The sequence below is a fragment of the Micropterus salmoides genome, unplaced genomic scaffold, assembly GCF_014851395.1.
Source record: "Micropterus salmoides isolate LMB-PRFRI ecotype aquatic unplaced genomic scaffold, ASM1485139v1 Ms_hic_scaffold_12, whole genome shotgun sequence".
Classification (NCBI taxonomy): domain Eukaryota; kingdom Metazoa; phylum Chordata; class Actinopteri; order Centrarchiformes; family Centrarchidae; genus Micropterus; species Micropterus salmoides.
Window position 1 is genome coordinate 12,647,685 of NW_024040263.1, and position 27,791 is coordinate 12,675,475.

The window sequence follows — 27,791 nt, forward strand, 5'->3', positions numbered from 1 at the left end:
TGTGTGTAAGTGACTTCATGGGTCATTGACAGGAACCCGTGGTGTGGTGTTTACACAATAGGAAGGGCGCACACTGGTCAACTGAATTGTTGACCAGTGTGCCAGTGAATGTGCTAAGCAGAGAAGCAACACAGACCTCCCATAATGATTTCATTATTCAAGGCCATTCTTTCTCTGAGTTGGAGTTGTAGGTGATTATAAGAAATACAGAAAGTTATGGATTTTTGTATTTTATAACACAATATTAGGTAAGAAATCTTTGGCCCAAATGCACATATGCATTTATACAGTGCTCTCTAAATGTAACATACCATATGATTGATTATATATTTCAATGTATCACAGAAGAATAAAATGATAAGGCTGGTGCTATTCATTATTCTTCTTATTGGCAACATATTCCAAAAAAAAGACTAAACCCAACAAAATGTTGGTTAATTTTTCTTGATACTTCCCTACTTTGTCTGTGGCATGCAGCTCCAGCCAATTTATTCCTACTTAAATATAAAATATATATAGATTTCAGAGGTTAAAGTTTAAAAAAATACAGTGTACTTTTTGAAAAGACTAAGCAATTTACTAAAACATGGATGGAGTAGTAATCTTTCAAATTAATCTGCTTGTGAAGTTGAATGGTAACAATATAAGAAAGTGGAGGAAATATATTGCATCTAAGCTGTTTGCCAACAGACATTTTATTCGTAATTGATGAATAGACAAAATCAAAACAGGTTGTTAGTGTTGTCTCCACTGAATCTCACACGATAGTCTACAGTCTTTGTTTTGCTCACAGGGGAGTGTGGGAGAGTCCAACAGCTGAAACAGCACTGAATATAAATCTATCTCTGATTTCACCTTACTGTTGTTCTGTTTGTGCTGGTGATTTAGTAACAGAGGAGTGAGTAGGAGTCTTTGGCTCATTTCAGGTCATTAATCAGCAATAAATTGTAAAGATATTTGTCCACAGGGGGAATTTAGACCACTTTCTGTCTGAAACACAACCCATAAAGTGATTAAATGCTGTTTTTGCCCACACATTACACACAAATTCACACACATATGCACATATACACTCACCTCGGCAGATGTACGACTAGTGATGGACGTGTGGATTTAAGATAAAGTATGTATGCGCAGACAGCTCACCCACTGGCATCCAAAAAATCTGACTGAGACAGATTGGGACCAAGACAACACTTTATCCCGAGTTAATCAGCCAACACGTTAACAAAAACAAACTCAGGTATGAGAGCAGGCATTGTATTCTCTTTCACCAGACTGTATCACGCTTGTGGTGGTTTATCATAAAAATAGGTATTGTTTTGGTGAGATTTAGAGGTTCTGGTTCAGTCTTGACCATTTCACACTGACTATGGATTCTCCAAACTGGGAGCCACCTTCTGCAGGTAACACCCTGACTATGGGTAAGTGCTTCATACAGCCCTGCTTCAAAAATACCGAACTATCCCGTATTTACCGTGCAAACATGAGATTGGCATCAATCTTCTTATATAACTCACAGCAAAGCAAGTAAAAGTGTATTTCCCCAAATGTGGAACTAATTCCTTTTGAGATTATATTCAGTGTGATTCTGGCTGTCTTGAATCTGCTGTGTAAGTAGGTGCCAAAGGGTAAACAGGCTTTAAAGTAGCCACAGCAGGACACAGCTAAATTACTTTAATTAAGCTTGAGGGGACACAATAAAGATGGAGAAGGCATTTATCTTAATAGAAATATCAGAACAAGCAATAGAAGTTTTGCACACCAAAGGCAATGTGGACAAAGTGAATACATTGTATCGAGAATGTACCTTGTCCTCCTTGTCCTGTCTGATCTGTTCCAGGGGAGTGTGGATTAAAACAGGTCAGGGTGTGGAGGTCAGCCAAGGAACCTGAGGTCAAAAGTCAGAGGCCAGAAAGACCTCTGCATTCCAACTGACTGCTGCCCTCCACACGCACACACACACACACACACACACGCGCGCACATCTCACACACTTTACCAATAAAATGACACATGACTGCTCTATTTTTTTTTACCAGACATCTTTAGTTATATAAGACCCATAGTAAAGCCAAAGAAGGGAATATTACATGTGCAAAATGATGAGAATGTACAATGGCTACAAAATGTGATTTTATCAGTAATGTCTATGTGAGGGTTGGCTCAACGTGGAATCAGAGGAGAGTTTGCTCTGACCTTTAATGATGTGATATTTGTTCAGAAGTCTCGGTACAGTAGTTATTTGTGTCGTTTTTTATAATGTTTGTACATCGGGAACACTATGTACATGGAGTTTTAGACACCACATTCTTTGTGTGTCTGTGTATGGCCAATTTGTGTATACTGGGTTTTAATCATGGAAATGCATCTAACCTAAGCTATCTCAACTAAATTCTCTTCTCTTTCCCAGAGCACTTCTGCCGTTCCTGAGAAAGAAATAGCTGGTGAGTACCTGCTGTTTTTTCATCCTCTATGTTCAGTTTACTCACTTCCTGACACTCAAATTAATAGCGTTAAATTGTGTTTTTGATTTCTTTGTTTTGTTATATGTGTGTTTTGAAAAAGTGATTGTCTGAAGTTGATCTGGTCTGGGTCTGGTGTCATGTTCACAACATGGGGCAAGAGAGCAAGGAGGGAGGGAGGGTTTGAGCGGAGGAGGACGGGCTCCGGTTCCATGAGACACTGGATGCGAGTGTAGATAAGATCCTAGACTCATCTACTAAACCATCAAGCCAGTCGCCTCTCCAAGATAAGAGCCAGACTGGATGTCGTGTTTGATGCCCAAAACTTTTGACCTGTATTTATTTTCCTTTTGCCCTCATTTCTTACTTCTTTATCAGTTTTTTTAGCGATAAAAATTAATTATTTAATAAAATTATTGCAGCACAAAAAGAAACTCAGAGGACACAGCTAAATGCCTAAAATATGTGAATCTATCCAAATACACACCCACAAACATGCATTTTTGTGACTGGACTATGTATATTGTTCAACCATGGCTCTACAGGTATCAGTCCTCATGACTTCCTCCTGATGAATAGCCATCACAGTATTGACATGTTATGTCATTACTTTGCAATGCTTGCCTTCATCCACTTTGCACACTTTATTATGAATCGATCTTAAGAAGAAACTCAATCTGTAGTGACTGCCCTCTCTCTTCTGGCTCCGACCTCCCTTCAGCAGTCTGCCGATAATGCACAGGGTCATCAGGAAACTATGGATGGACAGACCTACTTTCAGACAGCCGGCAGGGGAGCAGTGTTCATTAAACACCCCCCTGTGTCGTCAGTCCACTGGTAAACAATACCAGAGAGGTGGTTCGACGTGGGACGTGGCTTTCATATCCCCCCCCCCCACTGTTTCAAAGCCCGCTGGGAATCCTCACTCACTCTCGCTCTGTCTCTCCCTCTAATTACTGCCACTTGCTGAAAACCTTTCATGGGAAATGTGCAGAGGCTGTCAGTATGTTTGTTCTTGTGTGTGTATGTGTGCACACATGAGCACTACCTTTTGGCAAAAGGCCAACTCCAAACATTTTTTACAAGGAGGCTAAAGCTTGCAAAAATGCACAGTGCCAACTTCAAAGGGGTCAAATGTTGTTGGTCATTTTTCTTTATTTAAATCAGTCTGACTTTCCTGTAAGCAAGTTATGTAACCTCCATCTCTGGGTCTGTGTGTTGGAACCCAGGACTCCGGGGGGCGTTGAGGGTACAATGGGAGTTGGCGGAGTTTTGGGGGACTTGATGAAGCACAAAGCACAGTGTTCATTGTGTCACTTCAAAGCCCCCTCTGTATCTCCAACATTTAAGCCCCTGGGAATGACACATTTGTGACAGTGTTACATCACACACCATGCCCTAAAGGCTACTGCTGCACTGCCATGAAAGACAGCACATTCATGGTTAATTTTACTATCCCTGTGACAGCGGAAACACACCAGTGGTCAACAAGAAGTTTCCACAGTTGATGACCTCCCTGCGGCGCCAGGAGTACCTTAGTGAGTGGTCAGTGTCACAGCTTTCCTGTACACAAAGAGGATGTGTCTACAGCAGAGTTACAACTGACAATCTGTTGTTTAGATGTTGTTTAGAGTGTTCTTTATAGGGCTCATGTGATGCTGCATAGCCTAGCTTCACTGAGCTTCACTGGGCCAGCAGTGCTAGTGCTAATGGCGGGAAAGGACATTACACTCATACCAGACCACATACTTAACAATTATTAATATTATTTAGTGTGCGTGACCGTCCTTATCATCAGGTGGGCATGGTCTAGGAGATGATGCATGTGGTGTGATGAGAAATATGATTATGTATGTTATGTAATTAAACTCGAGAAGCATTAAATGGGACATTTCAAGCTGTCAGCTCAATAATTACCAGCATTTTCGTGCATTTAGGCATCATAATTACTACATCTTTGTGAAACCCCTTCTACATGCTTCTTAACTGAACTTTCATCAGATGTAGTTCATTTCATTTTTCATTATGAATGGTATTGGCCTTTCACATAATGTGAACATGACTGTTGATATTTTATAACAGATATTCTCCTAGCAAGTTCCCTTCTTCAATCACCCTTCTCGAGTCTACTGTGGGGAAATCATGGCTGGTTACAATGTCTTACTGTCTCCTTTCAAGCCCACAGTGGGTGATTGTTTCATAACAGAAGGTTGAGCATCACTTTAAAGTTGGACTTAGACAGGTACAACAACACATGTGAATGAATGCAAGTTACTATCGTAGCTCTGTAATTTTTATATCATAAACTGGAGTAGGCTGGAAGTTTGAACTTTAAAATTCTGTTGTAACTGTCTTTTGGTCACCTGATAAAACATTATACATTAATTCTTGCCTATTAGCCACAGATACCACATTTTATTATTTTTTGTTCCAGAGCGTTTGATTTATTGATTGCTGTTAGGACGTAGAGAGAATATCAACAAATATAACAAAAATGCTTCTACAATGAATTACATACCCCAGCTTCAAGTGCAACGGTCCTCTTTCCATGTCACTCTCCCAGTGTTAGAGCTTGTCAACATTAAACTTCAGAGATTCCTGGTTTTAAGAATGGTATGTCTTTTCTTTCCTTGATTGTAGCTGAGATTAGAGGCACCATGCTGCTCCTTCCTGATTTAAATATAACCAGTGGGAATATATAAACAGAACACAATAATAGGCATCCAACCAACAGCAGAGTTAAAGCCCGACCTTTTACCTGGAATCATAGCCTCATAGTTTACAGCACATGCCTCAGCCGTAGGTGGAGGAAAGGAAAACTGAGGAAAGAGGAAATGGTTTAGCACCATTGGTGGAGTTCTTTGTGAGAGCAGCAGACTTTGGGGAGTTGGTGGTTCCTGTGAATAACTTGTCTCATCATTTCTGTCTGTCTGGCTCTCCTTTTTGTTTCCTTCTCTCTTTTATCCCTAATTTCCTTATCAGTCACTATTCTTCCCTTCTAGGAACTCCAGTGACCAATTCATGTTACTGGTATTTAAAGCTTTTATTGTTATGATATGCAGAATCACGGCTGACCTGAGTGTTCACCTCTGGAGATCCCAGTATTTATCATCATATTATTACACACTCTGAAAAGTCCCATTTGTGCATCTGTTTGACCGTTGCTCACCTTTCAAAAAAATCACAAACCAGAAATGGTTTCTTTTAAAGTCATAAAAAGGCATATAAAAAGGCATATTTAAGGTGCCGAGCTGGCCTCTCTGCTGGGTTTGCTGCTTTGCAAGCCATTGGAAATAATGGTTTTCAGAGGGAATTGGAACTGTTGTCACATTAGGTCTGAAAAGGCCTTTAGAGTTTTGTGCTTAAGTCAGTAAAGCAAATAGTTCAACATTTGGTGAAATACTTGTTTTCTTGCTGAGAGTTAGAGAAGAAGATTAATATCACTCTCATCTTTGAACACTAAATATGGATGTAGAGCCAACCTGTGATTAGCGTAGTTTAGCATAAAGACTGGAAACAGGAGGAAACAGCTTGCCTGCCTCTGTCCAAATTTTTTTTTAAATGACCTACGTACACCTCTGAATTTTACTAATCAAAACGTTTTGTTTGTTTAATCCATACACAAACAGAAATGCAAACTCTTGACTCTAGCTTTATATTTAGCATACAGACTTAATAGTGGTATCGATCTTCTCATCTAACCCAAAAAATCTAAATGTAAAACTATTCCTTGAATCAGAGCCGGCCGAGTCACTAAGCGAACCTTGCGGTGGCATAGGGCCCCGTGGCCAGCAGAGGGGCCCCTACAGTCACTGCTTGCTAGTGGTGGAAATAAATCACTGAAAAAAGAAACGTAAATTAATAAAATAAAATGAAAGACAGCTCTACATATTACGCACCATAAGCATAGTGGTTATTTAATGTAGTTATATAATATGGAAAATCAGCTACCCTGATTGGTCAGCTCGCTCGGACCTCCCTGTGACTCCTGACCCTGACTGACCCTGTGACATCACTCGTTATGCTGGGTCAGTCAGGCTTGATGTCTGACAAGAGAAGATCATATTTGTCTGGACATGTAAAAAGACAACAGAAGAGCCTCAAAGAAGAGAGGAGGCAAGAACATAAAGGTACGTAAGCCCACAGGCTCCATTTTCCCATCCTATAGTTTTAGATAATCTGAACTAAAGGTCTCACATTAGCTTTAGTTAGCCGTGCTGGTATGAACAATGCTAACGCTATACTTGCTAAGACGCTAACCGTGATTAACATCACACCTTTTACAAACTGCATAAAATTGGTTTAGTAGTAGTTTTATACCATAGGATTAAATCGTATTATTAAAATTGATTAAGTTATTATTGTTATTAGGACATGGGCCTATCTTTTTTCTATCTAACATTATCTTTGGAGTTGAGCTGTTCACATCTAGTGTTATAAAGCATTTCACTGAACAAAACCAGATAGTTCAGGTTTCAACAGGTCATGTCACCCAAGAAGCTGACTCTGCTGGTAAGTTATGTGTTTTAGTTAAACCTATAGAGATGCCCTGTCCTTTCATTAAAAATCAAATCTGTCAGGTAGGGAGTGTGTAGTAGCTGTTTTAAAGGACTGATTAATGAGCTACATCAGGGAGCCTCCTCAAAAGCTGCCAGTGTTGAAAAGACATCTTAACTAAAGTCACTTTTTAAAAGGAGACAGCATCAAACTCTTACAGATTGTCTTGCATTATAAGATCCTCCAGATTTAATGCTACAAACACGTCATTTCAATTCAGTCAATATATTTATTTATTTTTATTATTTCATAGCAGGTCCTTCAGTCTGTACCTCCATCATCGGTATCATTCAAGAAGCTGACAATGCTGGTAAGTTTAGGCTGACATCAACAATAACTAAACAATTATTCACCTCTTGCAACACTCAGTGGAAGAACATGTCGATTTACAAAAATTACATATTTTCTGTGTTAATCTCCCTCATAGTTCTACCTGTGCCTGTTCAAGTGGAGAGCAGTACCATCATGTTTATACCACACTTGGCTCTCCAGTATCTACTCCTCCAGTGGATCCAGCTGACTGGTTTAGATCATGTATAAAGAAGCTGGTTGAGAAAAGATGATGCTATCAACTGTTTTGTAGTTTCTGATGTTTGGCTGTTATTAAAGATTTAAGCTTTGGTCAGTCATAATCATGTTATCCGTCTTTTTATTCAGAACTAAATTCATCAGCTTGTACCGGGTCTTGCACTGCCATTAAGCTCAGTAGCACTGGTGGTATCATATGTTTCCTGTTTGACACCAAACATAGTAGATATAATAATATATAGTATATATTTATCAGGTTTATTGCCAAGTAGGTTTAAGAAATTTGCTTTGGTGTTTTTGTGCTAAACAAACACAAGAATATAAATATTCGTGGGGTCTTATTTAAAAACAAGAGATGTTTCATATATAGTGACAACGCCAGACGGTCAGAGGGACCTCCAACAAAATTTTGATTAGGGCCCCCGAAGGTCTAGGGCCGGCTCTGCCTTGAATAAAAACTGGTGTAGAGATTTGATTGTGTTGTGAGGAATGTCTGCCATATCGGACAGGCTTGATTAACGGGATAAATAACTAACAAAACCTGTTCAGCATAGATGGCGTCTTAGAATCGCTGTTCACCCACATATCTGATTGAGCTTTTTAGTTCTAACAGACCACATCTCCAGTCCGCAAAATGGCAAATTTCCACCCCAGTTTTCACTTAATTCAGAGAATGTCTCAGTGAAATTAGTTATCATTCATACTATATGACTTGCTTTTCTCATTTGTGGCCCGTGGTGCTTTCCCCTTGTTTATACCCTGCAGCAACATGCCCTTTGAGCACATTGCTCTCATTTGAGAAGTTGTTTTGACAGATGCATGAAGCTCCCTTAGCCTGGAGCCAAGTCAATAATAGCTCATGAATGATGATTCTCTTCCTTTTACTTGATGATTGAATCTGCCTTATCCCACTTTCTTTGCCCACCCCTCCATACATAGTATGGGAATCACTGACCCCCCCCCATCAGTGTGCGCCATCTTCGACACCTCCCCCCAAACAGCTCTCTCAGCTTCTCTCTCCTCCCATTTGACACGCTCTCTCCCAGGCATCCTGTGTGGAGACTGGAACTGTAACACATTGGGAGATCATTCCATTTATATTTCACACTTCAAATTCAGCTGTGAACACACTTACAGGTGCACTCTTAACTGTTAACCCATTGGAAGAAAACCATTCTACTTTCTTACGCTTGTCATATATGGATTTACTTCATATCTTGGAAGAGGTTTGGAAAAGTTATATGTTATACACCTTGTTTTGTTGAGAGCTTCTGTTTGTTCAGACTTCATGTTGAACCCTCTTGAATGATAATAAGTGTCCCTCTTGTTCCAAAAATAAATTTCCTAAGTGTAATTTAGAAAAAAATCACAGATATTCTTGAGTCAAAGCTCCGAAACCTCTTCGCTTCTTTTTGAGTTTTAAGAGTTATTTCATCGGGAATCCATTTCCCTAGCTATGGTAGTCTGAACAGGAAACCACTGCATGAAGGGGAATTTGAAACAGGAAGTCAACTTGCTGAACTCCCAGAGTTACAAAAACAAAAGTCTCCCCTATACCAAATAAAGAAACCTTTAGAGGGGTTGGGTCATTATTCTTATTTTAGCTTTATTTTTCAGAAGATTGGTATGTGTTTATTACCCACTGTGCATGATCAGTCAATCAGTAGCTGTGTGGATGGTGAGAAACTAGGTCTCTATTATTTTATGGCAGTTGTATATAGAATAGGATTATCATTTTAATTGGGGGTTATTACTGACCTGAACTTGTGCTTCATCTGAAATTATCCTGCAAGAACTTTCATCCCTAAGCAAGATGATTGTAAATCTCCCAGTGTTGATGAGGTGAGATGCCCACACTGTCCCCAGGCTAATGAATCAGTCCTGGCTCAGCAGGCTCTGTCACTCTCTGGCTGGTTTATTCTCCTTGTCTGGTTGTCAGGGGGAGAGGCTGTCTAGAACATGCAGGAGACTGCAATGTCGATTGTTTAGATAAACTATATATGGGATATTTTGTGTTTTGATATCTTGAGGTGTCTGGTTGTCTGATACTTTACTGAAAGCAGAATTGTCACTTCTTGAATTAACTGGCACACACACACACCTAACAAGGTGCAAAGAAATCAGATAGAATGGAGTTATATGAAAGTAGGGCAGACAGTAAGGGTGAGTGAGTGTATGTTGAGAGCAGAGTAAGTCCTCTAGCAGATGGTCACATCAAAGGGACTCACACACAATTATAGTCACCCTAAGGCACACCCACACATACATGCTTCAACATACCGACACATTTTTGGCCGTACTGTAAAGAATAGAGTATAGTGCATTGTTCTTTATAGACATTTTGATGATAGACTGTCACACACTGTTTATATACACTGTTTGAAAGAACACCTCGCCGCCTTCGTTTTTCACCTCCCATGTCTCCATTTCTAGGTCACTGTGTTGGCAGGTAACCCTCTCCTGCCTCTGTTCTGTGGAGGTAGATGTAGATACACACTCCTGGCGCGCTGTACACTTGTTTGAAAGAGGGGGCATTTGGCAAGAGTCTCCTTCCTGAGCTATGTGAACTCTATTGTTTTCCCCTGTCTACCCCCTCTCCTCCGCCCTTCAGGACATTTTCTCTCATATCCAGGTTATAGTCTGTGTATTGCCCCCTTATCGCAGGTATACCAGAGACAGAGAAAGGGAAAGTACACTGATATGTTGTAGTGATATGAATACTGACCCAGATGGTTTGCTTTTGCGTGGCTCGTAGTACGCACACACTTATGCATGCATGAAAGCCATAATTTGATTCAGATGTCATGAGAGTCCGGAGAACAGGTGTGTGTGAGAGAGGACAATAAAAATGTGATACTTCTTTAAGATGTTTGTTTTCCTGTATCCCACCCTAATCCTTATTTACAACATTGTTAAAGAGGTCATTCCACAACTGCAGAAGCACAGACGAAAGGGTTATGAAAAGGCAAAGACGCGGGAATCCAGCCTTATCAGTCTCAGCAAACCTCGGGAGACCATAAAGTCAATTGGCCGCGATGATCACAATGCTATCAGCAGGCTGCAATAAGTCAACACTGGGTATATTACCTTCACTTACTGGAGCAATCAGCGCATTTGGCTGACTTTCTCAAGTGTGAGTTTAGTGTGGAATGTAATGGAGGGCAATCTGAACAGCACATACTGTTCACAGCTACTCACACATATGAACTCATGACTATCTTGCCAGGTACACACATGTTTGAGTGATCAGTCTAAAAGACACACACTTACAGCATTTTTAAGTTCATAACATTTTCTGGCTCCTTGGTGGCAGTTGAACAAGCTGTAAACACACACTGACAAATTATTACCTGATTATTATTACCTAGCAGACACAGAGGGAAAATTAGCATTTATTTGGAGTCGTGTCTCTGACCACCCAATTTATGCAAGGAGCTGGTCTCCACCAACTCCTGAGAATAATATCTGGCTCCATAGTTGCTAAATGCTCCATTATATTTACTAGCTAGATGTTAATTTTATACATCAGCTGTTTTGGTGCTGAGTAGGTAGCGTAAATTTGGTTTATTAGAGCTTTTTTGCTGAATATCTGCTGCAGTCTCACTGCTCAATAATAATGAGTGAAGTGAAAGTGATCCAAAACAGTAACATTGCAGGCTGTTAAACCAAAACAATGAGCTGAAACATGCTAAAAAAGCTCTGTAGAGCTGAGTGGAACTGCAGAGTTGGCTGCTAATTATATCAGAATCAGAATCAGCTTTATTGCTAGGTATGTGTACACATACTTATATTAAAAAGGAAAAATAATCTTATACCTGGTTGTAATAGATAATTAATTAATCATCTAAAAAGTCCTCCATCGGCTATAGGCCCTAACGTTACAGTGTTACTACACCTACTCTGAGGTTGCTGCTTTTAAATTTTTTGCCCAGTTAAGTAGCCAATGACTAAGCTTCTTCACAGACCGCAGAGAGTTGTGCTTGCTTAATAGAAGCTAAATCAGCGTTATCCGATCAACTCAGCAGCAGTCTAAGTAATGGACTCCATTGTGTTGTTCTTGTCCGTCTCAGTAGCTTAAGTTTTGTTACATAAGGTTTGCAGTACATGAATATTTCTCAATAGCTAACGTGTGTGTGTGTGTGTGTGTGTGTGTGTGTATGTACTGCATACTCTATTCCTACCAAGTTTATATACAGTAAAGTCATGTCATGGGTTCTAACATTCTCTGTGGCTAAATGGCAGATGAATGTGATTATTGATTGTGGGGGAATAACAGAGAGGTTTCTGTGGTGAGGAAGAGCAACCAGTGAGAGCACAGTTTTAAACCCCCGCATTTTTTGACTCTTGACTTTTCAATATGGGAAATCCGTCAAAATATGTTCACTATCAGCCATTTCTGGGAACCATTTAATTGACCTGCAGCTTTGTGACTGAATGACTCAAACATTATCCTGGACCCCTTTATCATCTGAGTTCCTGTGTTTTGGTTTCAGTTCTTTGGTGTCTTTAGCTGCTTGAGGACAAGGACAGGTGGATCTTCATGACAAGCTGGCTGCCTGGGCAATGGGTTGTATAACTGGCATTGAGGCTCTGTGTGTCTAGACAGGGTAGGGCGGGTGCAAACAGAGTGGATGAGAGGAGGAAGGTGACAGAGAAGGGATGCAACAAAAAAAAGATGTGATATTTGGAAAAGACAGGGAGGGAGAGATGCTAGTCGTGACTCTAATGCACTCCGATATTCACAGAGAGCGCTGGAGCTTGTGTCAGAAAGCACTTACTCACAGTTACACAGATATATATATACACACACACACACACTGACAGAATAGAATATGAGAGCATTGCAGCACTCGCTGGATGTGTCCCAGCAGTTACTGCACTAATGCTCACTGCAGCAGACGGGAGTGTACAGTCCAGACTGGAACAGAACAGAGTGAGAAAGAGAAGGAGGCAGAAACCAGACAAGTGCAGAGGATAGAACAGAGCCGGTCGGATGGAGAAACTAGTCAGATTCTGATTGATTGCTTGAACATAGATACGTGCGAGCTAATAAATAGTAGCAGTGGAAAGAGGTGGGATTGACAAGGCACGAAAGCACAATAATTGACCTGAACAGGAACAGGAACAGGTGTGGGGACAAGGTAAGAGCCTGACTTAGAAACGTGTCGGTGGATGCAAATCGGCATGTCTCGCTCTATGAGGCTGCTGCTGCTTCAGAGGTCCTTCAGTGACCATCTCAGGTCCTCTACCTCCAAAGCTCTAGATATGCTCAGCAAAACCGCTCGAGAGAGTCGACTAGCAGGTGAGTGACGAAGGCAGAGACTGACACACTAGGTGTATATGTGTAGGTATCTGTACAGTGCATGTACGGGTTTGTTTGCCTGTGTTTTGAATGTGATTGTGTGCACATGTCTATGTTTATTCCAGTACATGCAGCTGTAATTCATTTCAAGCATGTGAAGTATCATATTCTTTAACACGATACACAGCAGGATAGGAAAACTGCATTGTCATTGTCTCAGAGAGAAGACAGGATATGCAGCAAGTCTTCTGTTAAGTGAACAATGTTTCTCACAGACAGATCAACAGACAGAGTTTAAAGCAGGAGTAGGGAATTGTTTTAAAAATAACTAAAAGTATACTATATTACTATATCTTGACAGTAGTACATGAGACAGATAATGTGTACTGCTCCTAATGCCATTTGCAAGAATCCACCACTTCCGGGCAAAACAACCAATCAGAGCCAGGTGGAGTCTCTCGCACATGCTTTTTTTTATTCTGTCAAGCTCAATGTCTTCAATTCAGAAGTTCTGCAAACATAATGGCCACCAGCAATGAAAGAACTGCCCATCCCACAGTGTCTAGTACAAAACACGTGTGTGAATACATCCCGGAGCTTCCGGCTTATTATGTTATATACCATTGCGATCGATGAGTGGCAAAAAGGCATCACGACAAACAGAGGGGTATATTTAAGTAGGGACAGTGGGATACTAGCCTCTCATGCCGCTGTTAGATGTTGTTGCAGCTGCCTCTGAAGCCTGGGGTGCAAAGTGTTTGAGGGGTGTCTTTGAGGAGACAAGTCGAAGCGAGAGGGACCGGGGTCTTGGCGAGACTCGCCGTGGATGGTGAGCCCTATTCGAGAGGAGGTTTCTAGGGGGAACTGGCTCCTTCTGCTGCCATAGGAACTTGTGAGTTTGGTTGGAGGGGGTTAGCTAAGTGATAAGAGCATTAAAGCTTTAATGGATGAGTGGGGATGCTGCAGCTCAGAGAAACAGGCACAGTCTAGTTCAGATGTTTCTTTAAGATGATCATTGTCAGGTTTGTGTCATATTTAGATCTTTTTTTTTCTTGTGCTTTATGTAACAGCAAGTCTATTTGAGTTGGTGGATGTACATGGATACATTTCTCTGTGTGGGACTTTGAGATAGCAGTGTTGGCATTTTCCCTCTTACCTGCTTCCGCCACAGTTGCTTGAAAACCAGGTTTTGCTCATGCATAACAAATGAGCTGGTTGTACACACGCAGGACGTGCATTAGAATAGACATCTGATTCCTTAATAGGTTGCTTTTAAATAATACAGATAGTCCTCTATCAGAGCAGCAGAAAGAAAATGGATTAACAGAGCTGCTCTTGAGGAATGTTGGCCAGTATCATCTACATGCCCAGGCCACATCAAAGTGTTTTTAAGAGAGGCGCCATCATCTTTAATGTTCACGATTGACATGACATTTGGCTGCACCATGTTTGAATCTGCGACACCTTCACAAGTCAAGTACAGCTGCTGGTGTGCTTCTTTTCAAAGGAGGTTAACATAATTTTTCCACTGAATCCGGAGGTCAGTCCTTGTGGCCTAACCTCTCTATTGAAGTAGGGAGCACCAGGTGATAAATATCCAGAAACAAACACTGTCTAGCTCAGGCTGTTGAAACATAGCTCACTGTGCCACATGAAAGAGGGAGGAGTTGCAAAGTTGGTCAAAGAATTAAAACAGATCTAATTACAGCTCTCCTGACAGTTTTCAAGGTGCAGGCAGAACGTTGTGGCTTTCACAGGAAATGCATGTGTAATTAAGTCATTCTGTGTGTAAATTCACGCATGCGTGTTCCCAGTCATAGAGGGTTATTGTGTTGTACTAATAGAGCTGTATGTGTCTTAGTGAGTTTGTATCCAAATGTCATTAACCTCTAATGAAACTTAATTATAAAAAGCTTTCATTGTGTAAGTTGCCTTATATTATTAATTATTTTATGCTCATTAACTAGTAATTGGATTAATTACAAATCAAATTGTCCTTTTAAGCTGTATGGACATCTATCCTTTTCATCAGCTTATGATTAATAGTTCTGGAGGCAGGTTTAATATGGATATTTTAACGCAGCAGAAGAGAACAGAGTCTGGAATGAGTGGCATGCTTCTGCTATGTTTTAAAACATTTTGCTAAACTTCAGTCCTGTCAAAGGGCATCTGGAATCAGGGCAGATAGCAATATGTCATCATCATGTATGGTATATGTCATCATACCTGCCTGCAAAATATTTCCTTTAGTTCATTGAGGATTTAAGTCAAATCGTTTAGTTTGCTGTCAGATTTGAGATTAGGGCATTTGAGATGAGCTGTTGGTTTTTATTGTACAGGAGATAGATTTAGGAAGCTTGTGGTTTTCATTTTTGCATTTTGTGGTTTTCATCATAGTAATCCAAAACTACAAAGAAGAAAATTGTAAGGTTTTCTTTTTGTCATTCAGTGGACAAAAATAGATACAGTGTAATGCAGTGCAACACAAAATATGAACAAATTGGGACTGTTTGGCATCACTCAGTAAATGGAACTTGTCAGGTAATTACAGATGATGATATAAGATGAATGGTTTTTTAATGAATGCAGAGGTGTGAACATTAATAAAACAATAGAGAGACAGATGAGCAGTTTGGATCAGTCAGAGATGCAGAACTCAACACCAAGTGTACACTAACCAGCCACTGAATTATGTCAACTTCCACTCAGCCCATAGATTTTTGTCCTCCCTGTCACTTACACTGACATGTTCTCTTTTTTTCTCCACTTACATTTATGGGTGTGACCACATTTTATGTGACCTGGATATTGTGTAACAGTCTCTCTAGATGTCATTTTTACAGAAAATCCACATTTTGTGTCAAGTCTCATTTAAAATGTAGTGCCACTCTGTAGGACTTCGGTGCGATGTAATCATGGATTGCATCAAGTTTAGGGTTATTTCTGCTCTTTTTCACCGCCCATTGGCTGGTTACCTGAAAGGCCTAATTAGTTTATTATGCCTATCATAATGCTACCGGGCAAATGCTATTGCATAACAGAGATTTGTCAATCAATCCATTTTCTGAAGTAATGTGAGGAGGTAATAGGCCTATAAGCTTGGTTAATTTTATCTTGGTTTAGAATGTTTCAGCAAATGTCTAGATATTGCATAACACTGTGTAAGCTTTTGCTTAATGACGGTACAAATGTATGCATTATCTTAGTTTCTATTTCCTTATTCAATGGCAAAAGCCGTGGCAAAAAACATAATTCCCTTAGGTCTCTGATTAAAATTCACAGCATAATAAGTTAATCTGGTGGTAGTTTAACTTGGTTTAATGGTGAAGTATTCACGATGACAACATCCCAGCTATGTTCCTATTTACTTTTACTGTATAAAAAAGGAATCAGTGCAAAACAGCCTACAGGTTTGGTGTGAGTAGGTATTTAATATGTGAACAAACTTCCTTTGGGCCCAGTGATCTTACACATGTGCCATGTAATTGTAGCATCTCCGATTTAAATCTGGCCAGGTATTTGTTGCAAAGTGCTACGGAAAAAGGCACACTAGCTGAGCAATTTGTAAGAAGGTGAAAAAAATATGTAACTTTAAACAGGCCTGTGTGTCAGCCTTCACCAACTTAAGCCCAGGAAAGGGCACAGACTGCCTGTGTCTTAGTGGAGCCACAATTTAATGCCAAAATGAATACCAAAATTGCACTGCACTACCAAATCTGCATTTCCACATCCCCAGATAGGCCACTCCATTCATCTTAGCATCTTGGCAAACACTGGTGGGTCCCTTTCCAACCACAAAGTGACTACGAAAGGACAGGGAGACAAAAACCTGCCTTGTGCCAGATGAAGTGTCAATCTGTCAGCATGTAACCAACTGGGCCAAAGTGGTTTGGACCAAAATTACCCACTGACTGCCTGCTATACATAGAGCCTTGTGTATCTCCAATAGGAGGAAAACTTAAGTTCATGCACGCATGATCAAGGTTTTTCAACGTATGTCTACAACATCATTATCAAAACTGTTCTGCAGCTGGGAGAGACATGAAGGTCATACAATACTCTTGCCTAAACAGACTTGAGTGCAGTAAATGAAATAAAAGGTCTGTATAGTTTTATGAAAATATATTTGTAATACTGAATTGCCTGTGGAGGGTGTGAGTGCGTATTTGTGCCCCTTGTTGTGCATGAATGCGTTTATTGTTAAGTGGCAACCAGGCTTTTGTATGGGGTTTAAGAGTGGGCCAGTGGGAGGTCCATAGACATGTTCCGGTCTACTCGAGCCCTGCCTACTGTTAAACCACACAGATGTCATGGGCCTATTGTGGCCCTACAGGACTCTACAGGTACCCAGCAGGATGCCCAAAGAGGAAGTCAGAAAGGGCTCACTACTGTGACATCAGCAAAATGTCTTTAAATGAAAAAGCAGCAGGCAACCCTGTAACAAATTAGCTTCAATAAGATACTTTCACCTCAAAATGGACAGCTATTATAGTTTAAATAGTGATTTAGCTTGAAAGCATGACAATTAACTGCACAGAGACGCATATGAAATGTGTATGTTCTCACAGCACATTTCTGTCCCTTTAAAAAGAGACATTTCCATCTACATCTTGATGTCACAGTTTACCTGAAGCACCTCACTTCTGTAGAGAAGCGCATGATGTTCCTAGTGGGCATCAGTTCCCTTGATAGCACATCACGTTTCAGTATGCCTTCACATTTAGGTCAAGCTGCTCAATTTGTGTCTATAAATAGCACCTCCTTATTATTTTATCAAGGCAGATGAACTGCTCCACTGTCTACTTTTGTGCCTGAATGTTATCCTTGTCATGAGGATATGAAAAAGTAGGCCAAGAACACTGGGCCTCATTCACAAGCAAAAATATGTGCTTAAACCATGCACAAATCTGTGATTCTTTAATATTTTCTTACCTGAATTTGTTCATGCTCTGTGAAATTCATTAAAAAAGGCTTTAATAGACAATCATTTTTAAAACCATTAATTTACTAATGCATTGGCCAATGTGTTTTGTCATCTCTGTTTGTGGCTGAGGTTTTGTTCAAGTCCATGTATGTCTCATGAGTGAAGCGTGCCACACTAGAACTACTGAAATAGTCATAAAAACAGTGTTGTTCAGTGCGGGTGTATAATAAGTGTATGTCAGAGCATACCTAAAAGCATGCACAGACTCTTTCACTGTGTTAGCACGTGTATGTGCTATAACATTACAGCCAAGCTCGACTAGACATGATTATGGGACACATGCCAGGGACATACTGTATTTTCGCTCTCTGCCTCATCATCACTCTTTGCCTCTATATTTGTTTTGCAGTTTTTTAAATCCAGCACTTGACTTCAAAACCATGTCAGTCAAGAAAACATTTGTCTTGTGGTTCCCTCAGGAAAGAAGATACTGAAATTATGTTTCCAGCCAAAATCAAGACTTTATAACTACGTAATTTATATTTTTTTTTAAATGAAAGGCACTGTGTATAACGATACCATGGTATCTTGCGGCATACTCACACTATGCGATCCGTACTGTACCCAACCACGTTTAACCCCCAAAGTCCGGTTTGTTTCACCAGTGTGATCGCTCCGTGCCGTGTTATGTTGTGTGCATAGACTGTATATGAACAGTGCAGCAGTGTTCATGAGAGAGAGAGGGAGCCAGTGAGACAAGGTTGCTGAGCAAATATGTGCTCTGCACGTAGCTCTGCAATCAAATACGATTTAAAATAGGCCTAGTAGAAAAAAAAATCAAAAATCAATATGTGGCGGCATTGGTACTGTGGAGGGTAGCCACAAATAATCAATTTATGGGAAACACTGGAATGCTGACGTAAACGTGCTCCGGCTTGGATAGTTTGCCGCAGTGTGAGCACAGGCCAGTGGGGGAGTGGGGAGGAGGGACAATTGTGCTCGGGCACAGTGCAAGGCAACCGGGCCTAGTGTGAGTATGCCCTTATAAAGCATGAAAGTCTATTATTGACCTTGGGCATATTATTTGACTAAACTGTACTAACTCAAAGTCTACTTAATACCTTTTTCCTGAGCTTGTAGCTATTGCACAGTCTCAAGTCATTCGTGCTTATAATGAATGTGAATGAATCACCTGCTGCATTCAATCCAGGCTGCTTATAGCACTGCATAGCTATAAGGGATTCTGTAACTGTAACCTGTTTTTCACTTACAGAGCACAACTATGTAATGTGCAATTCAAGTAATGACAGCTTATTAACTACTGTAAGTCAACACTACCACCCTGACTCTCAAACCCAGTGTAACGTTATAACTTAATAAAACTGTAACGTTACATGATCAACAATAAACCTGTAACCTGTTTGCAGCCAGATTTAATAATTAACGTGATGGCAGCCAGCGGGACGTAAATAATCGACCACCACAAGTTTGGCAAGCAAGCAAGCTAACGTTAGAGCCAATGCTGAGCTAAACATGTTTACTAACCTCAGGTTACTAACCTATTTTGCATTCAGCGCTTCTTTGTTTGGGTCTTGTTGTGTGAAGTTTTAAAAAAAAAAAAGTTTATTATGAATGGCACAGCAGCTGCTGGTATTTGACGTATCAGACGTTTCCTAAAAATAAACATTGTTCAAACATTGTTCATGAGTCCCGCACCTCGAGTCCGAGTCAAGTCTGAAGTCTTTTGAGGAAGAGTCTCAAGTCAAGTCTAAAGTCACTGTGTGTGCGACTTAAGTCGGACTCAAGTCCAAGTCTCAAAATCAAGTCCCCATCTCTGAACTTGAAGCTTAAAAACGGAAGTCCACAAACCAATGGGTGACGTCACGGTGACTACATCCACTTCTTTTATACAGTCTATAGTACCATCGCTTGCATGTGGGTTTGCTTGTATCCTTTGCCAGCATCCAATCACAATTGAAGAGTACTAGCCAATCACAGCACAGCAGGGCGGGAGTTGTTGAAAAAAATAACGCGATTCAACCGGAGTGAACAAGATGAGTCAACAGCGCTGTGACATGAGGTGGGGCTATGTGGGCGCTGCAGCGGTGGGTGGGGGTGTGTCAATTCGCTTTCAGGAAATACGAGTCAGCGTATTACCTGCAGTAGCTGGTGTTCCATGGTTAAGGGGCTTCCCCAACAAAAAGGGGAATCATTTATTTTCACAATAATTTCATACACAAGTAACGCAATGACAGAATGTATGACTTTTTAGTTATAGGATTCATACACTTTCTATGATAAAACATTTAAAGCCAAAACCCTGTCAGATGGGGGACAAAATCTTATCAAATGGGGGTCCGTGGTCAAATTTGTGTCAGTTTAGGGGAACTGGATGTGAAAAGTCAAATTCCTTCACATGAGTGAATATGTAAGTCCGAAGGCAAAAATTACAGAAAGACCTCTAAATTATATTCTTCATTCAGACCATTGAGGTGCAAAGTTTTAATGGTATTCAAAGCAAGCAATTATCAGTAGAGGTTTTTCAACATCACCATCTATGATTAAGTGCAACTCTCCTGTGTCATCAATTTTTACCTTTCATATCAGCTATTTTTTGAGAAATTTGTATTCCAAATGTTGTCTTTTTAGTAACACTTAACTTTTATCTTGCTCAGTAAATGAAAGGTATTGTGAGCAGTCTTTGCAGAGTTTGCTGTCTTGTTCCCGTGTATTTCAGCAAATGTTTTTTCACCATTTTTTCGGCATACTATGTTTTTTTTCATTGTGTCACACCAATAATATCTATGTAAAGAGTCAACTAGCCATTCTGTTTGAGACTACTGTTTGTCTCAGCCTGTTTTTAAGTGATGCAAGATGATGTATGATGGCTTTAGTCTGTTTTATCTTTTGGCAGAAATGTAATTAGATGTCATTCTACATTAACCAAAGCCTGTATCAACATATAAGGCTAAATGACCGTTTGATAAATGATAAGCATATGTGCAATACATCTTACTATTTGTAAGGTTTCCCAAGTCTCCAAATGTCTTCACTGTGATAAATTATCACATTATTATTGTTGTGCCTGTGTATATTGTAAGGTAGAAACCGCAGTATGGAATGAGTGTATGTAATTTCTGCTCCAGTGGGCTCGTGTTAGTGAACAATCTTGTCCTCTTCCAGTTTGTTAGGTTTGGCGGGGTTATTCTGACTGATTGTCCTGCGGTCATATAGGTGACTGGTAATCACTTAACTTGACATGGTGTGTTTTTTGAGATATTTATGATTGAATTAGAGTCCTTCAACGCTGTTCCTGTTCAGTGATTTAAAGCCCCCTTGTTTCTGCCCCTGTGGACTCACAAGGCCGCTTGTTTCGAGGACTCTGGAATGTTTTCGTAAACCCAATGACTCCGACAAGCTCACGCCAAACTTGTTTACTTTGCTTGTTCTACCACACTCCCTCTCCTTCAGTCTTTTCTCACTTTCTCTTTTTAGTACATGAACTCACTCAATGCGTCTTTTGACTCTCATTTTAATGCCTCTCTCTGTTTTATTGATCCAGCAATCTCTTGATTTGTTCTGTCTTCAGTAAAACATTAAACCTTAAAGAGATGTTTGATCCAGTGAGCAGCTTTCAAGCTTGCAACATAAAGGCCATGTCGACCATCTTTTAGCACGAGATAGCATTACAGCAAAAAACATCATCAAGATCATCATTTTTAATATTTTCATGTTGTTTTTACTTCATTGTGTACAAAGAGAACAATGTTAAGACCCGAAAGACACACAACAACTAGGTCCGAAGCCAGTTCTGAGCCGTCAGCATTTATGATCATCTCGCTGCAGCATTCTTGAGCAGAATCCTAATCAGCCTATTCTTTGATTTCTGTTTCTTCATCATAATCACCACTCAAGTGGGACGTCTAGGACTTTTCAGCAAGACCACAAGTAGCCCACTTGATGCACACTCTTGACTTGTCATTGTCCCATACACTGCTTATGATTTGCTACTGCAGCTGGAAGGTGATGTGATTGTTCAGCACAGAACTTGAGCAAACACTCATCTCCCTCACACACTCAAACATCCAGATATAACGGAGCTGGGGAAACAAGCGTGCTATTTCAAGTGTCCATTGACATTGTACAGCGATGAGGAGCAGATCCTTGCAGAGCCGACACTCTCCGAACTCCTGATTTCGTAAAGCTTGGGATTTCCAAAGTGGTGTGCATAAATATTTGCACACACATTGTGGAATTTGCTCCTGCCTCGGCACTCGAGAATGTCTGATTTCACACCGCAGACTTTCAGGCTAGTCCACTCCTACAACTCTCCTCCCTCCATCAGCAGAAATGGTGTGAGTGCTGTTAGGGGCAGTGCTGCTTTGTTGGCAGAGACAGAGCTGTCTTTACTATCTGGAGTCTCTGTGTGCGGTGCAATTTCCCAGCTTTAATCAATACTGCTAGGTCGTGGTTCTCTGTGAAAGTCATGTACTGTCAATGAGAAAGCCAGGGAGGGAGAAAGCAAATGATGGAGTGGAGTGGAGAGAGAATTAGAGAGAAAACGAGTCAAGAGGTTCAATTTAACCCGCATAATTTACAAACATCTACAAACAATGACGGATTTCGCGCAATAAAAGGATATAAAAGCACAACTGTCTTCAATCCATAAAGGACAGGAATTTCATCATTAGTGGTGTCATTGTAGACAGATGATAGCTTGATGGTGTGTTATTTGTGGTTTGGTGATTTAACTATAGTTGCTATACTATATAGTGAGGGAGGAAATGTAAATGTAAATGCTCCATACTTGTATAGCGCCTTTCTAGTCTTTTCGACCACTCAAAGCGCTTTTACACTACATCTGCATTCACACTCATTCATACACTGGCGGAACAGCCGCCAGGGGCAAATCGGGGTTCAGTATCTTGCCCAAGGACACTTTGACACGCAACCAGGGGATTGAACCGACCTTCCGATTAACAGCCAACCCGCTCTACCTCCTGAGCCACAGCCGCCCCCAGGACACTCCATAAGAACCATCAGGACCTGTGAACAAAAATGCCAAAAACCATGATATGATGACTTTAGAGGGAGAGAGAGAAACTGATTGCCTGGACAAGTCCTGTTTTATTGATTGGCTTAATGCTCACTCCAGGGTGAAAGAGTTGGTGTTTCCCAGCCTGCCCACACAGTTGTTTGAATTCGATGTTCTGCAGGAAATTATTGACTTTTATGGTATTTAACTTCTGATCTATCCCCAATGCAGAGGCGAGGAAGTGAGTCGGACCAATGCTTGTAAAAGTTTTATTCCCTCCATGGAAAGGATAGTAGGATATTAGGGAAATTATCCCATATTCCAATGAATGAACATGAATGTCCGTAAGAACTGCAAAACAGTTAGACAGTATAGTAAGATATTTCTACATATTTATAATGGCCATGCTAGCAGATTATAATAGTTGGTTTGAAAGGCAGTCAGTGTCTTAAAAACTTAAAGTATTTGTACCTGTCATGCTAGTGATTTATTGTCTAACAAGACTTGTGACGTGAGACAAGAGGAAGATGATGGCGTGATGACTCGTCACTGGCCATTAGTTGTAAAACAGCCACATTCCGGAAGAATCTATTCCAGATGGGTACTTACAACAAGTTTTAGTGCCCCATTAAAATGGTCTCATCTCTGGTGACTTAACTACCTCTTGGGGTGCCTGATCTCATGGTATGTTGTTTGTTTACTCTCCTGTGGGCCTTCATTTCCTGTGTGTCTGCTGCTTTTTGCAGCTCTAGCAGGTCTCAGTGGGTTAGCCATATTTAATTTACTCAGTCAATCCACAGGGAATTTTGAGCTAATCCTGTTGCTCTTGTTGGTATTTTTGACCCTTGAAAATGCCATTGGTTGGGGGCATTATCTTACAGTTTTGTAGCAATGAGTTTGGAGCAATGAGTCATGATGATTTGGCTGTTTTCTGGAAATAGTCCAAGTGTTCATCTTGGTCTAAGAATTAAAAATGTAACTTTGCCCTATAAGAAAATATTTGAATGCATGTTGCAGTCATGAGATTAAGTCTTAACACAGATCTGATAATAACAACAAGGAAGACAAACGTTTACCTGGATACCCGTCCATTTAAAATGGTGCCATGTGATTCATAAAGACTAGCAGATGTCTCTCACTGTGTGTTTGTGTATTGATCGGGGGGACAGAGCAGTGTGATACTCAGTCATCACTTTAAATTAAATCTACTTAGAAATAGTGAGGTCAGGATGTTGTCACTGTGTTTTCAGAAACACAAACACACTGACCCATTTTCTCACATGTCACTCCAGCAAAAGACACTCTGTGATTATCATCATCCCCACTGACCTGCCAGCCAAATTTAAGCAAGATGGTATCATTTAATGGGAGCATGTGCATGCATAATATTTCCCAAGCACAGAAAAGTAGTCATGCATCTGCAGACTAATTCCAACTATTTATCGAGATTTTTATCTTACACTCGGAGCAGATGTCTTTTTTTTTTTTTTTTTTCTCAATGTAGGTCACTAGTTTGCAGGAGTCATAGAAGCTGTTGGAAACTAGTTGCAGTACAATATCTTCAAACTCTTAACAGAAATGCTGATGACCGAAATTAATTTGTACAAAGCAAAGCAATAGGAAGAGCAATCTTTTTTCTACTGCAATTGTGCTACGTCAATCAATACTGTTGGAAATGCTGACAATTTGTCAACCTCTCATCATTAGACTGCAAAAACACAAGCTCAGAATTGGGTTCACTGCCAAATAGGGTTTCACATACAAAGAATTTGCCTTAGTATATTGGTGCATTAATAAGCATAGTACAGAAAAATAAAAATATCTATAAAATACTGAAAGTACTTTAACAACAACTTGTCTATTTATAATAACAAAACAGTGACCATCCCATTTCATACTTCTTCTGTTGTTTATTGTGAAATTCAAACTTTGTAATAGTATTTAAGATGATGTTTCACAAGGACACAAGAACACAAGTACAGACAAAGCATGCAGATTTAGAAAGGACAATTGTTCTCGGAACTGTGCCAGTACTTTATTTTGAAGTTTAATGTGGTGCCCAATAACAAGACAATTTGGTCATCAACAAAATTGGCCACTGAAGACATTTAAATTTTGACCTGATGGAGAGATCCACAAAGTCATTAGGATTTGTGCTCTGGAGACTGTGACAGTATCAAATTCAATGATAATCCGTCCAATAGTTGTTGAGATATTTCAGTCTGGACCAAAGTGATGTACAACCCACAGACCAATGAACAGACTGACATTGTTATCTCTAAAGCCATGTTGCTAGCTGGCTAAAAATGTAACGATAAACATTGGCTGTAACCAAATGTAAATGTCTCTGATGGTAGGCAACATATGAAGAGTGAGTGGATGTGACAAATAAATTGTGAAGGGAAGTGATTACAGATGGATAAGAATTGGAATTCAGCTAACATACCACCTCCATCTCATGTCTGACCTGGTATTTGACTTCTTATTTTCTCTGCACTGGAAAGCGATTAGTATTTATATTTATGAGGGGATTGACAGGCGTTCTGGGTCCTCAGGCAGACACATTTTCCTTTTTCCATCTTCTCATACTTTCCATTCTGCAGTTGTCATTGTGTTAGGAAGGACTTGAAGACCCCTGACAGTTGAGACTGTTTAACTATGCATTTGTTACATCTTATAAAAAATGTTGTAAATGTTATGGTTATGACTTTCAATTCATTTCTTTAAATTAATTTGTACTTGGACAAAACTGTTGCTGGCCGTTAGAAGAGATAGTTACAAAAATCAGAATCAGAATCAGAAGGAGCTTTTTTGCCAAGTAGTGTTACACACATACGAGGAATTTGTCAATAAAGCTCCTTCTGATTTTGATTCTGATGGGAGTCATTCCAAGAAAAGTCTGATTATCATTTAGTCTGGAACTGTGAACAGCACCAAGAAAAATGTATCAACTGTTTCTGCTTCTGAGGAAGGAGTTATGGATGCCTTCAGGCCCCTGCTTGTCCTCTTAAAGCTTTTTTTGAGAATCTCAAAGGGAAAGTTTGTGTCAGGGCAACTTTGTGATCGATCACAAGTGCAGTTCTTGACTACCATCAAATTGATACAGTACTTTATAAGCACATATATTCAGTCTGTTTCTGTAACAACTTATAAGATACTTGATGAAGATATTTATTTGCTGTTAAAGAGTCATGAGCGGATGGTCCAGGGCTGACATGGTAAAACTTAATTTTGTGTCTTGTTCCCTTCTCATTCCAATGGAGACCTCCAAGGAGCTTCAACATAATCTCTCAACATAAGACTGAGCGCCCACTTAATGTCCATTCTTCCCTCTGATCGAGAGGTGTTGCAGGTGACCTTTCACCTTGTAGTCAGTCAGGGATCGTAACCTCTTTGCCACCATGAATGGGTGAACACAAGGCCACAGGCTGAGTGTTGTCACCCTCAGTGTCCCGGCCGACCTCCACTTTAACACGTTAGAGCTGGTTATAATACAAGCACTGGAGCGCTTAGCATTAGCATGTTGGGTAAGTGACACTTTGACAACTTAATGTCTTTTGTGTGTGTGTGTGTGTGTGTGTGTGTGTGTGTGTGTGTGTGTGTTTAAGGTCAGGGTCTGTGAACATAATGTGCATCCAGCACTTCTTGGGACTAAATGCCTTGACAGGTCACAAAGTTGGCATCTGCTCCCTTAAACACAATATTATTTGTTAATTGGATATAAAATAAAGCAGCAAGTTCATAATGTTTTAAACTCAACATCTGAATCAGAAAGAACTTTATTGCTAAGTAGTTTTTTACACATTCAAGGAATTTGCTTTGGAGATAAGGTGCTACACGTAGACAAACATTCAGTTGTATGTGAGTAAATAAATGTAGAAATATTTAAATATGGAATAGATAGATGGTATGGAGTAAACAGATGATATAAATTGATAAATTGATAAAATATAAAATATTGAATGTTTTCTTTGATTCCTGAACATAAATTCTTGTGTGTGTGTGAAATGGTGAACATGTTGGAGTTTTTTTTTTCTTCCTGTCTTTCTTATAATATAGCTGTCATGTGAACCACTTGAGTGACTCTTACTGATACGCATACACTGAAATGTGAGCTCGAAAATCCTGGCAGTCTGAAGCCTCATGAGCATGGCAGTTGGAAAAAACCTGTGGGTAAACAAAGCCAGAAGCCCCTTTTCTTTATTTGATTGTCCTTTGGTTGCCTCATTGCCTTAAAGGGGCTATATGTAAGTTTTTGATTTTAATAAATCAAATTGTCATTGCCTTATTGTCAATGGGCTCAAGACTCACTTAGAAATGAAGCACACGCCTGTTTTCTCCGTTGCTTGCATCAGCCACTATTCTGCTTTTAATGTGGGGACACCGTTTCGGATTCAGCCTTGTGCCTGCTCCCGAGCCTCTCTCGCACTACAGTGACAACACGGCAGCTAACGACATGCAGTCCACTAACACCATGTAAACAACCAGCTCACAGCAAAACACAAACTCCACGTAAAGATACAAAACAACAATAAAGGTTTATGTGCTGAAGTCCATCAGACCAAACAGGTTCAGATGATGTTGAGTAAGAACAAAGTGAGCATTAGTAAAGCTGGAGAAAGTCACGTTAGCTCGCCGGCTAACGCCGAGCAGTTGCTAATGTTATCCGGTGCAAAGTTATATTGCTTTTCTCATTACTTCACCAACTAACGCAACCCATGTTACTATCCTGTGTACCACTATTGATTTAGCCTGCAAGAAAGGATGTAACGGCAAAAAGAAAATGTGGAGCTATTCGTTTACTAACATTAGCCTACAGTGATGCAGCCTGGAGCTGCCAGCTAACAGTAACTAAGGACCAATACTCAGGTACACAGCTTCTCCACCTCTCAGTCGCTGTAACTAACATGACCCACATTATATACAACACAGAGGAAGAGCCATCCACTGACACTACAGTAAATTTATTTACTGCGGTCT

At 40.2% G+C, this 27,791-nt stretch overlaps 1 protein-coding gene across 3 annotated transcripts in view; it reads left to right on the top strand.

Annotated features, from left to right (window-relative positions):
- Positions 1-27,791, top strand: part of dlc1 (DLC1 Rho GTPase activating protein) — a 90,690-nt gene that overhangs the window by 27,189 nt on the left and 35,710 nt on the right. For all 3 annotated transcript variants that reach the window (XM_038713408.1, XM_038713406.1, XM_038713407.1), the window contains exon 5: positions 2,414-2,447. In XM_038713408.1, coding sequence (XP_038569336.1) covers positions 2,414-2,447 — 34 coding nt within the window. The remainder of the gene's footprint in view (positions 1-2,413; positions 2,448-27,791) is intronic.